At 46.1% G+C, this 18,652-nt stretch overlaps 1 protein-coding gene across 1 annotated transcript in view; it reads right to left on the minus strand.

Annotated features, from left to right (window-relative positions):
* The window catches only part of LOC110515097 (synaptic vesicle glycoprotein 2A), a 50,998-nt gene that overhangs the window by 15,967 nt on the left and 16,379 nt on the right, over positions 1–18,652 (minus strand). The window contains exon 2 of the mRNA XM_021594142.3: positions 13,115–13,882. Within this exon, the coding sequence (XP_021449817.2) occupies positions 13,115–13,721 (607 nt within the window). The 5' untranslated portion in view covers positions 13,722–13,882. The remainder of the gene's footprint in view (positions 1–13,114; positions 13,883–18,652) is intronic.

An 18,652-nucleotide genomic window follows, 5' to 3' on the forward strand; every position in this document is an offset into this window, starting at 1 on the left:
AAGGCTGAGAAGTGCACTTTTCATGCCTCCTCCGTCACATTTCTCGGTTCTGTTATTTCCGCTGAAGGCATTAAGATGGATCCCGCTAAGGTCCAAGCTGTCATTGATTGGCCCGTCCCTAAGTCACGCGTCGAGCTGCAGCGCTTTCTCGGCTTTGCGAACTTCTATCGTCGTTTCATCCGTAATTTCGGTCAGGTGGCAGCTCCTCTCACAGCCCTTACTTCTGTCAAGACGTGCTTTAAGTGGTCCGTTTCCGCCCAGGGAGCTTTCGATCTCCTCAAGAATCGTTTTACTTCCGCACCTATCCTTGTTACACCTGACGTCTCTAGACAGTTCGTTGTCGAGGTTGACGCGTCAGAGGTGGGCGTGGGAGCCATTCTTTCTCAGCGCTCCCTCTCTGACGACAAGGTCCACCCTTGCGCGTATTTTTCTCATCGCCTGTCGCCGTCGGAACGTAACTATGATGTGGGAAACCGCGAACTGCTCGCCATCCGCTTAGCCCTAGGCGAATGGCGACAGTGGTTGGAGGGGGCGACCGTTCCTTTTATCGTTTGGACTGACCATAGGAACCTTGAGTACATCCGTTCTGCCAAACGACTTAATGCGCGTCAGGCTCGTTGGGCGCTGTTTTTCGCTCGTTTCGAGTTCGTGATTTCTTATCGTCCGGGCTCTAAGAACACCAAGCCTGATGCTTTATCTCGTCTCTTCAGTTCTTCAGTAGCCTCCACTGACCCCGAGGGGATTCTCCCTGAGGGGCGTGTTGTCGGGTTGACTGTCTGGGGAATTGAGAGGCAGGTAAAGCAAGCACTCACTCACACTCCGTCGCCGCGCGCTTGTCCTAGGAACCTTCTTTTCGTTCCCGTTCCTACTCGTCTGGCCGTTCTTCAGTGGGCTCACTCTGCCAAGTTAGCCGGCCACCCTGGCGTTCAGGGTACGCTTGCTTCCATTCGCCAGCGTTTTTGGTGGCCCACCCGGGAGCATGACACGCGTCGTTTCGTGGCTGCTTGTTCGGTCTGCGCGCAGACTAAGTCCGGTAACTCCCCTCCTGCCGGCCGTCTCAGGCCGCTTCCCATTCCCTCTCGACCGTGGTCTCACATCGCCTTAGATTTTATCACCGGACTGCCTTCGTCAGCGGGGAAGACTGTTATTCTTACGGTTGTCGATAGGTTCTCTAAGGCGGCTCATTTTATTCCCCTTGCTAAGCTTCCTTCTGCTAAAGAGACGGCACAAATCATCATCGAGAATGTTTTCAGAATTCATGGCCTTCCGTCAGACGTTGTTTCGGACAGGGGTCCGCAATTCACGTCTCAATTTTGGAGGGAGTTTTGCCGTTTGATTGGGGCTTCCGTCAGTCTCTCTTCCGGCTTTCACCCCCAGTCTAACGGTCAAGCAGAACGGGCCAATCAGACTATTGGTCGCATCTTACGCAGTCTTTCTTTTCGTAACCCTGCGTCTTGGTCAGAACAGCTCCCCTGGGCAGAATACGCCCACAACTCGCTTCCTTCGTCTGCGACCGGGCTATCTCCTTTTCAGAGTAGCCTCGGGTACCAGCCTCCGCTGTTCTCGTCTCAGTTCGCCGAGTCCAGCGTCCCCTCCGCTCAGGCTTTTGTCCAACGTTGCGAGCGCACCTGGAAGAGGGTCAGGTCTGCACTTTGCCGTTATAGGGGGCAGACTGTGAGAGCCGCTAATAAGCGTAGAACTAAGAGTCCTAGATATTGTCGCGGTCAGAGAGTTTGGCTCTCCACTCAGAACCTTCCCCTTAAGACAGCTTCTCGCAAGCTGACCCCGCGGTTCATTGGTCCGTTCCGTATTTCTCAGATCATTAATCCTGTCGCAGTGCGACTTCTTCTTCCGCGATATCTTCGTCGCGTCCACCCGGTCTTCCATGTCTCCTGTGTTAAGCCCGTTCTTCGCGCTCCCGCTCGTCTCCCCCCCCCCCCCCCCATCCTTGTCGAGGGCGCACCTATCTACAGGGTCCGTAAGATTTTGGACATGCGTCCTCGGGGCCGTGGTCATCAGTACCTAGTGGATTGGGAGGGGTACGGTCCTGAGGAAAGGAGTTGGGTTCCCTCTCGGGACGTGCTGGACCGTTCGCTGATCGATGATTTCCTCCGTTGCCGCCAGGTTTCCTCCTCGAGTGCGCCAGGAGGCGCTCGGTGAGTGGGGGGGTACTGTCATGTATTGTCATGTTGTGTCTTGTTCCTGTTCTTTCTCGTCACCCTGTCTCCCTCTGCTGGTCGTATTAGGTTACCTTTTCTTACCCTCCTTCCCCCAGCTGTTCCTTGTCTCCTCTAACTACCTCGTTCACCCCTTTTCCCACCTGTTCCCTTTTTCCCTCTGATTAGGTCTCTATATCTCTCTCTGTTCCTGCTTCTGTCTTTGTCGGATTCTCGTTTGTGTTTCTCATGCCTGAACCAGACTATCGTCGTGTTTGCTGCAACCTTGTCCTGTCCTGTCGGAATCTGCCAGTTCATCTAACCTTGTCCTGTCCTGTCGGAATCTGCCTGTCCATCTGAGCCTACATGTGTTTCGTCATTAAAGAAACTCTGTTTTGTTAATTCGCTTTTGGGTCCTCATTCACGCACCTGACAGTTAGTGTCTTAACAACCATTCCACAGGTGCATGTTCATTAATTGTTTATGGTTCATTGAACAATCATGGGAAACAGTGTTAAAACCCTTTATAATGAAGATCTGTGAAGTTATTTGGATTATTACGAATTATCTTTGAAAGACAGGGTCCTGAAAAAGGGACTTTTCTTTTTTTGCTCAGTTTACATTACCATGGAAATGATTGCATCACAATACCAGGTAGCCACTGAGAGTGTACCCATGAGTTTGCCAGGCAAATTGCCAGGGTTAGAGGTTCCAAGCATGTTCCTTTCATTTTATTTTATAGTATGGATCAATACATTCATTGACATTTCATTCAGTTTAGCTCTTGATAGAGTTCCAGGCAATCCTTAATCTAGCTAACTAGACAGTCTCATCGGACAGATACACAATTGCTTCTTCTACCACAAAAATGTATTAAAGAATGTTGTATCCTTTAACATTATTACACATCAGGGGACATATTCAGTGTCTTTAGATATTTTTGTCAGATGTTACTATGGAATACTGAAGGAATAATTACAAGCATTTCATAAGTGTCAAAGGCTTTTATTGACAACTACATGAAGTTGATGCAAAGAGTCAATATTTGCAGTGTTGACCTTATTTTTCAAGACCTCTGCAATCCGCCCTGGCATGCTGTCAATTAACTTCTGGGCCACATCCTGACTGATGGCAGCACATTCTTGCAAAATCAATGCTTGGAGTTTGTCAGAATTTGTGGGGTTTTGTTTGTCCACCTGCCTCTTGAGGATTGACCACAAGTTCTCAATGGGATTAAGGTCTGGGGAGTTTTCTGGCCATGGACCCAAAATATCGATGTTTTGTTCCCCAAGCCACTTAGTTATCACTTTTGCCTTATGGCAAGGTGCTCCCTCATGCTGGAAAAGGCATTGTTCATCACCAAACTGTTCCTGGATGGTTGGGAGAAGTTGCTCTCGGAGGATGTGTTGGTACCATTCTTTATTCATGGCTGTGTTCTTAGGCAAAATTGTGAGTGAGCCCACTCCCTTGGCTGAGAAGCAACCCCACACATGAATGGTCTCAGGATTCTTTACTGTTGGCATGACACAGGACTGATGGTAGCACCAACCTTGTCTTCTCCGGACAAGCTTTTTTCCGGATGCCCCAAACAATCGGAAAAAGGGGATTCATCAGAGAAAATGACTTTACCCCAGTCCTCAGCAGTCCAATCCCTGTACCTTTTGCAGAATATCAGTCTGTCCCTGATGTTTTTCCTTCATAAGTGTCAAAGGCTTTTATTGACAACTACATGAAGTTGATGCAAAGAGTCAATATTTGCAGTGTTGACCTTATTTTTCAAGACCTCTGCAATCCGCCCTGGCATGCTGTCAATTAACTTCTGGGCCACATCCTGACTGATGGCAGCACATTCTTGCAAAATCAATGCTTGGAGTTTGTCAGAATTTGTGGGGTTTTGTTTGTCCACCTGCCTCTTGAGGATTGACCACAAGTTCTCAATGGGATTAAGGTCTGGGGAGTTTTCTGGCCATGGACCCAAAATATCGATGTTTTGTTCCCCAAGCCACTTAGTTATCACTTTTGCCTTATGGCAAGGTGCTCCCTCATGCTGGAAAAGGCATTGTTCATCACCAAACTGTTCCTGGATGGTTGGGAGAAGTTGCTCTCGGAGGATGTGTTGGTACCATTCTTTATTCATGGCTGTGTTCTTAGGCAAAATTGTGAGTGAGCCCACTCCCTTGGCTGAGAAGCAACCCCACACATGAATGGTCTCAGGATTCTTTACTGTTGGCATGACACAGGACTGATGGTAGCACCAACCTTGTCTTCTCCGGACAAGCTTTTTTCCGGATGCCCCAAACAATCGGAAAAAGGGGATTCATCAGAGAAAATGACTTTACCCCAGTCCTCAGCAGTCCAATCCCTGTACCTTTTGCAGAATATCAGTCTGTCCCTGATGTTTTTCCTGGAGATAAGTGGCTTCTTTGCTGCCCTTCTTGACACCTGGCCACCCTCCAAAAGTCTTCGCCTTACTGTGCGTGCAGATGCACTTACACCTGCCTGCTGCCATTCCTGAGCAAGCTCTGTACTGGTGGTGCCCCGATCCCGCAGCTGAATCTACTTTAGGAGACGGTCCTGGCGCTTGCTGGACTTTCCTGGGCGCCCTGAAGCCTTTTTCACAACAATTGAACCGCTCTCCTTGAAGTTCATGATGATCCGATAAATGTTTGATTTAGGTGCAATCTTACTGGCAGCAATATCCTTGCCTGTGAAGACCTTTTTGTTCAAAGCAATGATGACGGCACGTGTTTCCTTGCAGGCAACCACGGATGATAGAGGAAGAACAATGATTGCAAACATCACCCTCCTTTTGAAGCTTCCAGTCTGTTATTCGAACTCAATCAGCATGACAGAGTGATCTCCAGCCTTGTCCTCGTCAACACTTACACCTGTGTTAACAAGAGAATCACTGACATGATGTCAGCTGGTCCTTTTTGTGGCAGGGCTGAAATGCAGTGGAAATGTTTTTTGTGGGGTTCAGTTCATTTGCATGGCAAAGAGGGACTTTTCAATTAATTGCAATTCATCTGATCACTCTTCATAACATTCTGGAGTATTTGCAAATTGCCATCATACAAACTGAGGCAGCAGACTTTGTGAAAATTAATATTTGTGTCATTCTCTAAACTTTTGGCCTGCACAGTACCAGTCAAATGTTTGGACACAACTACTCATTCCAGGGTTTTTCTTTATGTTTATTATTTTCTACAGTGAAGACATCAAAACTATGAAATAACACATATGGAATAATTTAGAAATCAAATAAGTGTTAAACAAATCAAAATATATGTAACCACCCTTTAACTTAATGAAAGCGTTGCACACTGGCATTCTCTCAACTAGCTTTTTATAAAAAATGTATTTAACCTTTATTTAACTAGGCAAGTCAGTTAAAGAACAAATTCTTATTTACAATGACGGCCTACCAAAAGGAAAAAGGCCTGCTGCGGGGACAGGGGCATGGGATTAAAAATAAATACAATAAGAGAGACAACACAACAAGAGAGACAACACAATACTACATAAAGAGAGACCGAAGACAACAACATAGCAAGGAAGCAACACATGACAACACAGCATGGTAGCAACACAACATAACAACAACATGTTAGCAACACAATATGGTAGCAGCACAAAACATGGTAGAAACATTATTTGGCGCAGACAACAGCACAAAGGGCAAAAAGGTAGAGACAACAATACATCACACAAAGCAGCCACAACTGTCAGTAAGAGTTTCCATGATTGAGTCTTCGAATGAAGAGATTGAGATAAAACTGTCGAATTTGAGTGTTTGTTGCAGCTCGTTCCAGTCGCTAGCTGCAGCGAACTGAAAAGAGGAGCGACCCAGGGATTTGTGTGCTTTGGGGACCTTTAACAGAATGTGACTGGCAGAACGGGTGTTGTATGTGGAGGATGAGGGCTGCAGTAGATATCTCAGATAGGGGGGAGTGAGGTCAAAGAGGGTTTTATAAATAAGCATCAACCAGTGGGTCTTGCGACAGGTATACAGAGATGACCAGTTTACAGAGGAGTATAGAGTGCAGTGATGTGTCCTATAAGGAGCATTGGTGGCAAATCTGATGGCCGAATGGTAAAGAATATCTAGCCGCTCGAGAGCACCCTTACCTGCTAAATTATGTCTCCGTAATCTAGCATGGGTAGGATGGTCAGCTGAATCAGGGTTAGTTTCAGCTTCATGTGGTAGTCACCTGGAATGCATTTCAATTAACAGGTGTGCCTTGTTAAAAGTTAATTGGTTGAATTTCTTTCCTTCCAAATAAATGCTTCACAGCGTTCAAGTAACAGACACATCTCACACCTGTTCAGAGGAGACTGCGTGAATCAGTCCTCCATGGTTGAATTTCTGCAAAGAAACCACTACTAAAGGACACCAATGAGTTAAAGAGACTTGTTTCGGCCAAGAAACACGAGCAATGGACATTAGACCGGTAGAAATCTGTCCTTTGGTCTGATGAATCCAAATCTGAGATTTTTGATTCCAACCTCCGTGGCTTTGTGAAATGCAGAGTAGGTGAACGGATGATCTCCGCATGTGTGGTTCCCACCGTGAAGCATAGAGGAGGAGGTGTGATGGTGTGTGGGTGCTTTTTTGGTGACACTGTCTGTGATTTATTTAGAATTCAAGGCACACTTAACGAGCATGGCTACCACAGCAATCTGCAGCAATACACCATCCCATCTGTTTTGCAGTTAGTGGGACTATCCTTTGTTTTTCAACAGGACAATGACCCAACACACCTCCAGGCTGTGTAAGGGCTATTTGACCAAGAAGGAGAGTGATGGAGTGCTGCATCAGATGACCTGGCCTCCACAATCACCCGACCTCAACCCAACTGAGATGGTTTGGGATGAGTTGGACCGCGGAGTGAAGGAAAAGCAACCAACAAGTGCTCAGCATATGTGGGAACTCCTTCAAGATTGTTGGAAAAGCATTCCTCATGAAGCTGGTTGAGAGAATGCCAAGAGTGTGCAAAGCTGTCATCAAGGCAAAGGGTGGCTACTTTGAAGAATCTAAAATCTAAAGTATATTTTAATTTGTTTAACACTTTTTTGGTTACTACATGATTCCATATGTGTTATTTCATAGTTGTAATGTCTTCACTATTATCCTATAATGGAGAAAATAGTAAATGAAATCCCTTGAATGAGTAGGTGTGCCCAAACTTTTGACTGGTACTGTATATAAAAAATTGTATTTGAAGACATCCACACACACTCCTACAGTATATTATTAACACAAACAAATCCAATGTAAGTCACTGGTGAGTGAGATCTGCTAAAGGATTCTCCTTCTTTTTACATTTTAGTCATTTAGCAGATGCTCTCATCCAGAGCAACTTGCAGGAGCAATTAGGTCTAAGTGCCTTGCTCAAGGGCACCTGGACAGATTTTTCACCTAGTCATCTACGGGATTCGAACCAGCAACCTGTTTGGTAACTGGCCCAACATTCTTAACCGCATTCTCACAAGCACAATTTGTACACACATACCACAGACATCAATTCAGACCCACTTGTGTGTACTGTATGTCTGTCGTATGTGTGTATACCACAGACATACAGTCTCAAGTTCTTTTTATACCTCAGTGGTGTAAATACACCATCACGATGACTCACACACACCGACCACACTATGGGCCCATTCACACAGATAAGTTAACAAGCCCATAATGGGTACAAGGGATCTATAATATCAGCTGTGCTAATCCATCACTAAGGCTAGGAAGCGAATTAGTGGAGCTCAGGTGAATGCAGGGTCAGTGTAGGCTAACGTTGAAATAGCGATTTCATGGTACCAAGTCTAACAGTACAGAAGCACTGTGTTGTTGGTGAGTCAGAGACCTGTGTGATGTTGGGTGTCCCACCGCCTTCCCCTTCAGCTGTGTGTGTGTGTGTGTGTGTGTGTGTGTGTGTGTGTGTGTGTGTGTGTGTGTGTGTGTGTGTGTGTGTGTGTGTGTGTGTGTGTGTGTGTGTGTGTGTGTGTGTGTGTGTGTGTGTGTGTGTGTTGAACAATGCCTAGATGGGTCTGAAGGTGACTTTCTTCCTCGTGCTAGGAGGTGTGTACGAGACCTCTCTATCTCTGTTTGTGCAGCGACGGTGTAGAGAGGCAGCTGTCAACGCCATTGTGTGTCCCCCGCCTTAACAATAGGCCTGAGCGGCAGGAGGGAGCTGGTGATGATGACTGAGCTTGAAAGCCATCGCCGCAATGCAGTATCAGTGGCAGCCAGTGGCCTGGGTGGCTGTGCCTCTCTCCCTCTCTTCCCTGGCCTATAGGGGGAGCAGAGCTCTGCCGGGGGAGCTGTCTGTGGTGCTGATCCTCAATCTACCCTAGCACTCACTGTATTGCTCAATGCTTCCCAAATGGTACCCTACTTCCTGTATAGTGCACTTATTTTGACCAGGGCCCTTGAGCTCTGGTCAAAAGTAGCCTCAATCTCTAAATCTGTATTTCTGTCGTCAAGTTAGCCACCAAGGCTATCGCAGCCACAGTCAGCAGCACATCCCAGGGACTGGCCGGAATGCAATAGCCCAGCCACAGAGGAAATCACATAGGGTGTGATAAATGCTTTATCTTTTAATGTTGTGAGAGATTGTTCCTGGTGAATTGAGTCAGTCTGACACGGCCTGAGAAATACATCTACAGGCCTTTTATTACCAATACAGCGGGAGAATATTAAAAACGCCAACAGGTCTAAAAATAGGAGATCTGACAAAATAAATGATTTGCAATGTTAAAATAATGGTTGCCAATGGCAACTGTATAAAATATTCACACTCACAAAAAAAAAAATGCTATAGTTGAGAAGATATTCACAGATGGCTTGTGAATTCTGCCATGATACCCCTTCCATACTTCATATTAGGCATTTTACAAATTGTGGCATATTGGCTACGGATCCCATGATGAAACATACAGTAGCCTAAAGTAGCACTCATAAACATTGCTAATGTTTATTTTTCATTGATGCATAGTTGAGTGAGTTTATTACGATATTAATTCTGTAGTGCCGACTTGCATCCAATGGTGGTGGTCTGTTATCATTCTGCCAACTCTGAGTGCTGTTGTTAACCAAAGTTGAATCTGTTTACTGTACCCAAGAGGATCACGGAAACAGTAGGGGAGACTCCCATGGGAGGCAGTTAGAGAGAGAGATGGGAGAGAGAGAGAGCCAGAGAGAGAGAGAGGTAGGAGGAGCCTTCCAGACAGCTGAGCTCCACATGATTCAAAAGAGAAAATAGGATGTGGGGAGTGGAGAGGAGGAGAAGAGAGAGAGAGTGATGAGAGGAGGGAGTCCACAATCTGTGAGCTGCAGCGTGGTGAGGCTCACTGAGGCTGCAGGGCTATGGAGGAGTGTTATCTGTATGTGTATGTGTGTGTGTGTGTGTGTGTGTGTGTGTGTGTGTGTGTGTGTGTGTGTGAGCGTGTGTGCGCGCACGTGTGTGTGTGGGAAGGGGGGTTAAGGGGGCATTATTAATAGCTCCTTTCTGCGAGAGCGTACAGGGCTTTTTGAGTGAGCCAGGGGCATAGAGTAGAGAGCATTGTGCCAGTTGATTTAGTTGACCATCACCATTACAGTCAAAATGCTACTGCTCTCACAAATTCTGTCCCCTCGTGTAAAAAAGCAGTATAAATCTATCATGGTGTTACTGTTTCTTTGCAAAAGCTAAAACGCTTCCTACTTTGCTGTACATTGTTAAAATACTGATGTTGCACACTGAACATAGGACATTCTGTTCCCTAAAATATTCAAAATGCTAATATAATACTACCAATGCTAAGATCGTTTTCTAATACACTACTATATCCATCATGCATCACTAAATGCTATCATGACTCTACCCTTGCTAAAAAGCTCTACACCAATTGCTAATATGCTCACACACTGCCTTCACAGTCCCTTAAATGCTAACCATGTTCCTCCTTGCTTTGCTGAGTAAAACAGACACACCTCTGCTCTGCTGTCACGGTCCAGCCCTTTTTTAAATCATCCCTCTCTCCCTCCTTCCATCTCTCCCACCCTTCCGTTGATATGCTAAGCAGTGCCATGTTGTCTAAAGGCCAAGGAGACGCCGGGAGAGAAAGGTTCTCTTTGCCCTCAGGGCTACCAGCCGAGCTATCTGAAAACAAGAGACAAGCACACAATGAAAAGACCAAAGGGGACAATGTGAATTTTCCCAAGGTTATGGCTATGTTAACATCCACCTTGAAAACATAACCACGGTAAAGAGAAAAGGAACCACGACTAACGGTCTGAATATAACCACACTGTCAACAAGACACAATGGTATCATTTTAGAAAATGGAGTCTTGATATTGTATGTCAGTAGAAATGAAGTGTATCTGCTCAACTGTGTTAAATCTGTCTGACAGTGAAATCTTACAGCTACATCTCCAGCAGTTCCCCAGAAATCTCTTGCTGAGCGGCAGACAGTACTGCCGTAAAATGGCAACCAGAGATTCTCCATTTGCGTTCTGTACAGAGAAATGTAACAATGCATCTGTAGCCATGCACCTTTCTGTCTTTCGTGAAAAAATGGATGTTCCAAGCACAGTGTCACGATTTCCAAATTCACCTCTTTGACTAATGTGGATACTTACCGCTGCTGGATGGGCGCAGCAGGGGGGAATATATTATGGTCATTGCCGCACACACACACACAGACACACACATACACTGTGTGGTTCCGCCAGAGTGCGTCAGGTTAAAGAGACTGGCTCCTTGACAACACTAACAGCGGTCTATTCTGACTACTAATACAATGGCAGGCAGGGTAACACAATGGCAGTCAGGGAGGAGGGAACAGCGAGGACACTAGGACCCATGGGCGGCACCGTGGCAAACACGAGTGAAGCACTCCAGCATGAGTCAGGCATGTTGTGTAACAGGGGAGAGACCAAGGGCCTTGTTTCCATACTGGCTCCCCCAACACAGCACGTACAGAGACCCAGTGAGGGACATAGAGAGTGAGAGCGAGAGAGATACACATGCAAGCCAGTCGTCAGCCAGAGACCACACATACAGTTCACACAGACACAAACACAAACATATACGCCTGCCAGAGCACATGTGGGGGAGTGTCACTGCTGGGTCCATACCTACACACCCATTACATACGAAAGCATGCACACATGCCATAGGTCGACTAGAAAACAACCCACACACGCATGACTGAATGTCAAATGAGTCATCTCTATGTCAGTGTTATGTGGAGTGTATATGATCATTCACTGAATTAATCTAAATATGAGCGAAAACTGCCATTGACAAAATAATCAATATGGATCAGTATGACTTTTGTCCGAACAACAAGAGAGGGGAACGTAATGGTGATGGAGAGAGGTTGTTTGAGTTCATTCTCAATTCTGCTCTGCTATAAAAACATGATACCCCTTTGAACACGCCATTCAATACGCTGACCCCACTCCCCACATCAAACAAAAAGCAACAAGACAAACAAAACAAATCGATAAACAACAACATGCATAACACATGGCCTGCCAGTATAAATACAGAATGAGTTGAATGTGTTAGGACCATAGCCCTCGTTCATTGTGTCCTTGCTGAATGGCCAAAGACAGATGGCATGGAATGGACATTGTCCCCCAGCAAAGGAAATGGTCACGTGAGTAACTTCACACAGCACACACCATTCTCTTAATGGGCCTGTGCTATGGTCTCCAGTGTGCAGTATAATCTGCTATAAAACACCTGAACCAAAGCATGTATAGGATTTGGCTTGGATTTCAGAGACGGTTTGAGAATTAAAGGGGGCGTTCAGTAGTTACATGGGCAGTGAATCCTAAAGGCCTTTAGCTACTGTAACTTCATATAAAGTGTGTTAAAATAATAAGAGTATGGGGAAAATGTGGCATGGGGAACATTTTATATTAAAGGGATACTTCAGCATTTTGGCAATGCGGCCCTTTATCTACTTCCCCAGCATAAGATGAATTTCTGGATAGCATTTTTATGTCTCATTTTTTTTAAATTTACTTTATTTAACTAGACAAGTCAGCTAAGAACAAATTCTTATTTACAATGACGGCCTGCCTCAGCCAAACCCGGACAACGCTGGGACAATTGTGCGCCGCCCTATGGGAATCCCAATCACGGCCGGATGTGATACAGCCTGGAATCGAACCAGGGACTGAGATGCAATGCCCTAGACCTCTGCGCCACCCAGGAGCCCAGTATGAAGGACGTTAGAGGTAGTTTCTCGAGCTAATGCTAACTAGTGGTAGCGCAATGACTGGAAGTCTATGGGTATCTACTAGCATGCATGCCTCTGCCAAAATCCTGAAGTATCCCTTGAATAGGCCACCTCTTTGAACTCAAGCTTGATTTTGTAGGGAATAAAGAGATGCAGACAAAAACTGATGAAGAGAGTGAGAAGGCTAAATAGAGTGAGAGGGCTAAATAGAGTGAGAGGGCTAAATAGAGTGAGAGGGCTAAATAGAGTGAGAGGGCTAAATAGAGTGAGAGGGCTAAATAGAGTGAGAGGGCTAAATAGAGTGAGAAGGCTAAATAGAGTGAGAGGGCTAAATAGAGTGAGAGGGCTAAATAGAGTGAGAGGGCTAAATAGAGTGAGAAGGCTAAATAGAGTGAGAGGGCTAAATAGAGTGAGAAGGCTAAATAGAGTGAGAGGGCTAAATAGAGTGAGAGGGCTAAATAGAGTGAGAGGGCTAAATAGAGTGAGAAGGCTAAATAGAGTGAGAGGGCTAAATAGAGTGAGAGGGCTAAATAGAGTGAGAGGGCTAAATAGAGTGAGAGGGAAAAAGAGAGTGAGAGGGAAAAAGAGAGAGAGGGAAAAAGAGAGAGAGAGGGCTAAAGAGCGAATAAAGAAGGAGGGAAAGAGGAATAAGGGAACCAGAATAGAGAGAGAGTAACACAGTTAGAATAATCGATAGCAGGCTGGCCATTAGAACCATCTTACCCAACATGCCCTTGCTTTCCTCTGACAGACACATGTCCTTCTCTGCGCTGGGCAGCACAAAGCCCACCACGAAGATCTCCACACCGTCTGCCATGAGGGCCAGCCCCAGAACAAAGTACAGCGTCCACTGGAACTTCCCATGGCCACACTCCTGCAGGATGGTCTCGTACTGCTGGGCCAGCTCCTCCTGATCCTTCCTCCTCTCTGCCTCGAACTGGGCCAGGTCCCTGATCTGAGCTTGGGGGGCCATCCCGTCCACCGGAACCGTTTTGCCGGACTCCGCCCGGGGGATCCCCTGGTACTCTCCCTCGTAGATCTCATCGTCTTCGTCGTGACCTTCCGTGGAGTCGCTGTGGCCGCCCTCGTCGTCGTTGGCCCGGCTGTCATTGCGGTAGTAGCCGTCGCCATCTTGGCTCTGATGCACGGGGTAGTCGTCATCCTCGTCCTCTTCCTCGAAGCGCTTGTATGAGCGCTTGGTGTACTCGTCGGCCATTTTGTCCACACTGCGGCCCACCTTCTTGCCCGCCTGCTTCTTCACCACCTTGGCGATGTCTTTGGCACCGCGGATGAAGTCCTGACGTCCGTCTTGTCCGTAGCCGTCGTCCATCTTGGCTCTGGCGGTGAGGTTGGTTGCTGCTAGGAACGCGAGATATCAGGAGTGGCACAAGGGCATGGGTGTGCACTGGGGATCTCTGTGGATCTGGAATTCAGCACCACGGACAGCTCCTTTATCAGCTACAGATAGAATATCTTCCTCCAAATTGAGACCTGGAATGAAAGAGGAGATTGTGTTAGAACGGCACCTCCAACACTGTGGAAAGACACTACGCAGCATCAACTGTCCATCGCAGTTCTCACTCATTCTCACTCCGTCAACTTCCAATCAAGAAATACAAACTATGGTGTCTACATACGGTTGGAATTTTCATGAGTATACACCTGCGTCTGTACATGACAGCTGGCCGGTGGCACCTTAATTGGGAGGACGGGCTCATAGTAATGGCTTGAGGGGAATAAATGGAATCACATCAAACACGTGTTTGACACCATTCCATTTCCTCCATCCCAGCCATTATTATGATCCGTCCTGCCTCCTGTGCTGCATGTGCCACAGAAAGCCAAACTCAAGTGAAGTCAGTAACCGCATGGAGGTTCTCAGTGCCTGTATTCATGATTCTCAACAAATGGCCTTATTCCTATGGCTGAGCCCATTCAGCCCACCTGATCTGACCCAATGTAATGTCCTTAATAAGTGGAAATGACAGCTTAAATTAGAAAATGACAGAAGAGCACCTGTTCTAACTCAGTGGCCTGCATTGATTGAGCACCAGTTATCTCATAGCTCTCTCCCAGCCCGTCCACAAGTCACAGCATGGCATTTCTAATGGCTCTCGGCTTGAATCAAACCTTCAAGGGAACATTTTTTTTAAACCTTTATTTTACTAGGCAGGTCAGTTACGAACAAATTCTTATTTTCAATGACAGCCTAGGAACAGCGGGTTCAGGGACAGAACGACAGATTTGTACCTTGTCAGCTAAGGGATTTGAACTTGCAACCTTCCAGTTGCTAGTCCACCACTCTAACCACTAGGCTACAAACATCAACACTGAAGGTTAAGAGCAGTTAGAAATCTCTGTCCCTCCTTCCCTATCTCTGTTTCTCTCTCTCCCTCCTTCCCTATCTCTGTTTCTCTCTCTCCCTCCTTCCCTATCTATTTTTATCTCTCTCCCTCTCCTGGCTCTCTATCTCTGTTTCTCTCTCTCCCTCCCCTGGCTCTCTATCTCTGTTTCTCTCTCTCCCTCCATACCTATCTCTGTTTCTCTCTCTCCCTCCCCTGGCTCTCTATCTCTGTTTCTCTCTCTCCCTCCCCTGGCTCTCTATCTCTGTTTCTCTCTCTCCCTCCCCTGGCTCTCTATCTCTGTTTCTCTCTGTCCCTCCTTCCCTATCTCTGTTTCTCTCTCTCCCTCCCCTGGTTATCTCTCTCCGTTTCTCTCTCTCCCTCCCATGGCTCTCTATCTCTGTATCTCTCTCTCCCTCCCCTGGTTCTCTCTCTCTGTTTTTCTCTCTCTCTCCCCTGGCTCTCTATCTCTGTTTCTCTCTCTCCCTCCCCTGGTTCTCTCTCTCTGTTTCTCTCTCTCCCTCCCCTGGCTCTCTATCTCTGTTTCTCTCTCTCCCTCCCTTGGTTCTCTCTCTCTGTTTCTCTCTATCCCTCCCCTGGTTCTCTCTCTCTGTTTTTCTCTGTCCCACTCCTGGTTCTCTCTCTCTGTTTCTCTCTCTCTCCCTCCCCTGGCTCTCTATCTCTGTTTCTCTCTGTCCCTCCCCAGGTTCTCTATCTCTGTCCCTCCCCTGGCTCTCTATCTCTGTTTCTCTCTGTCCCTCCTTCCCTATCTCTGTTTCTCTCTGTCCCTCCATCTCTATCTCTGTTTCTCTCGCTCCCTCCCCTGGCTCTCTATCTCTGTTTCTCTCTCTCCCTCCCCTGACTCTCTATCTCTGTTTCTCTCTCTCCCTCCCCTGGCTCTCTATCTCTGTTTCTCTCTCTCCCTCCCCTGGTTCTCTCTCTCTGTTTCTCTCTCTCCCCCCCTGGTTCTCTCTCTCTGTTTCTCTCTGTCTCTCCCCTGGCTCTCTATCTCTGTTTCTCTCTCTCCCTCCCCTGGTTCTCTCTCTCTGTTTCTCTCTCTCCCTCCCCTGGTTCTCTCTCTCTCTGTTTCTCTCTCCTTCCCCTGGTTCTCTCTCTGTGTTATTTGTGGGTAAGGATAATTGGTTCTCAGCTTCACTCTGTTCTTTCTGTTGTGTATTCCTCTCCTCGTGGCGCTATCGGCAACGCTAACCTGCCTGGGCTGTGCTGTTTAACCTCCCAGTCTCTCTCTCCTGCTAGAGTCTCCAGAGATAGCAGGCAGGTTAAACCTTGACCCGGAGAACAAGGCTGACAGAAAAATGGGCAGCCGAGTGGCCTGCTCTTTTCCCTGCACCTCTGTCACCATAACACACACAGGCCCATCAAATGTGTCTCACAGAGGAATACAGCAATACAGCCAAGGGAAACAGATGCAGTCAGATTGTCAGATTAATATACAATATCTTAAGAGAGAAAGTGTGCACACTGTTCATTGAAATCCATGCACAATATGTGCCTAGCCTACTATACAAACTTAAAATATGATGTTTCTTTAGTGAATACTAATTCGATTTTTTTCAGAAATGTGACTGTATGCTGTTAGTTTGAGAATAACACCAATCCCAAATGGGGATGTGTAGGAGACAGTGTGAAGCTGATCCCTTGATAGAGTGGTGTTGGTGCCCACTGTGGCTGCCTAGTGCTATTGGATTCTCTGGCCCTTTGAAGAGGAGGAGACACAGCAGGAGAAGAGAACAGGCCTCAGGGAGGGTCCATAGACCATAGCTGAACCCAATGACCATGCACACACTCTGAAATACTGTAACAGTCCCCACCCTTCTTTGGTTAGTGGCCCCCCTTTAATCTGTTAACACTTTATTTTACGGTCCTAGTTCAGCTAGTACCTGTTGGACAAGGGGTACTCTCTGGTGCTGCGATTCAGTACCTGGTACCTAAAAGGCACATACGTAATTACCAAGTCAACTGTGTAACAGGCTACTATTACAGCCTTACCAAACTGACTACTTCCTATACTGTGTTAGGAGTGTCCTGGCTAAGTAGCATGAGATCAGATGGGATAGAAACTGGAGGAGAGGAGAGAAGAGGAGAGGAGAAGAGAGGAGAGGAGAGGAGAGGAGAGGAGAGGAGAGGAGAGGAGAGGAGAGGAGAGGAGAGGAGAGGAGAGAAACTGGAGAAGAGGATGGAGGGCTGGGGAGCTTCTCAGACAACAGACTGGCAGAGATCACTGAACCCAAAGGTCTTCTGGGAAGACTGTGTTTCCAAGTAACACTCACTTAGACTGAAAATGAACCCCGGAAACAACAGCAGCTATATCAGTCATCTCTGACCTCTGTCTTTTCTACCAAGGTAAGGAGCAGTAATGTGCCACACATATAAAGGTGACTTTGGTGATGTCTATGCATTGAGAATAATATGAATACAGTGGATGAATACAATGGATGGAAATGATTAAATTCATATGAATATGGCATATTTTCCCAGCTTTGTGTCCTATGTATGACCAGTTCCTCCAAACATGCACTGTATTAGCAGATACTGTGACACTGAAAGATGATTGCATGTCAATGTAAATTAAATAGATTGCATTGAATTGCATGTTAAAATTCTCTACATATCATGTCCTCTCCTTGTTCGCTGCCGGGCTAATATAGGCCAGTATATTGTATGTGGATTTGCTTCATCCACTTCACACGGTAAAGTGCGCATTAGGTGCCACCAGAGTGGAACATAGAAGCCTGATTTCCATATAAATGGCAGTGAGTGAGATGGCCCCTACTAGCCCTTGAAATCCCTGACTCTGAGTCAGACCCCATCTGCTAGCTACAGATGTAGGATCTTAATCTGATCACTTTTTTGTTGCTGAGAATGTTCATGCACAGCAGGAAATGCAAACGTGTAGTGTATTAGAGTTTTAAAAAGGCTTCTAAAGTTTGTCATTTCCACTTTGAAATTTCAGACTTGATTTGCCCTAACGGAAAATGTATCAACCCCTTCAAAAATATCCATGAATTATTATCCACATAATAATTCACATTGCCTGTTGCTGTAAGATTATTTTCCTGCTGTAGCAAACTGGCGCAAATTAGGAACCTACATCTGTATTGCTCGAGAATCCTGAAGCCATTGCATTTAAACCTGGGTCCATTGTACCACAAGCATCGTTCAGGGAAGAGAAAGCACAAGAGAGACAATCTTCCATTCCTACTGCACAGAGCTTGTCGTGAAGGTGGGAATATGAATTATATTTAAAAAATACTTGAAAAACATATGGAGGTAAATATGAAATTGAAATCCTCCTGTAGGACCTTTGGCAGGTGAACAAGAGCAGACATACAGTATGTATAAAACATGAGGCCTGCAGTAACAAGCAGGTTTCCCAGGAAGGGAACAACCTTGTGGTTGCATTACACATGGAGTTAGTGCGTAAAGAGGAGGAAGCTCAAGAATAGTTCTATATGCAGATGTGTAGATGTGTATCAGAATATGTCACCATGCAAAGAAAACTTTTGTCCCTTGTGCCTGCCTGTATTGATGCAGGAGTTTCCTGCCTTGACATCATTAGTGTTTAATGGTCCATAGTTTACAAGGATCCTTACACAGAATGACTCTGTTGGGAGCTGTCTGCTTTGGTAAGACATCTCAATCTAGCAACCAGAGGACATAGAGTTGAAGTTTACAATCACCTTAGCCAAATGCATTTAAACTCAGTTTTTCACAATTCCTGACATTTAATCCCAGTAAACATTCCCTGTTTAAGGTCAGTTAGGATCACCACTTTATTTAAGAATGTTAAATGTCAGAATAAAGCAGAGATAATTAATTATTTCAGCTTTTATTACTTTCATCACATTCCCAGTGGGTCAGAAGTTTACATACACTCAATTAGTATTTGCTAGCATTG

This window comes from Oncorhynchus mykiss, chromosome 3 (genome assembly GCF_057628025.1).
Source record: "Oncorhynchus mykiss isolate SJ-2025 chromosome 3, ASM5762802v1, whole genome shotgun sequence".
Taxonomy (NCBI): Eukaryota; Metazoa; Chordata; class Actinopteri; order Salmoniformes; family Salmonidae; genus Oncorhynchus; species Oncorhynchus mykiss.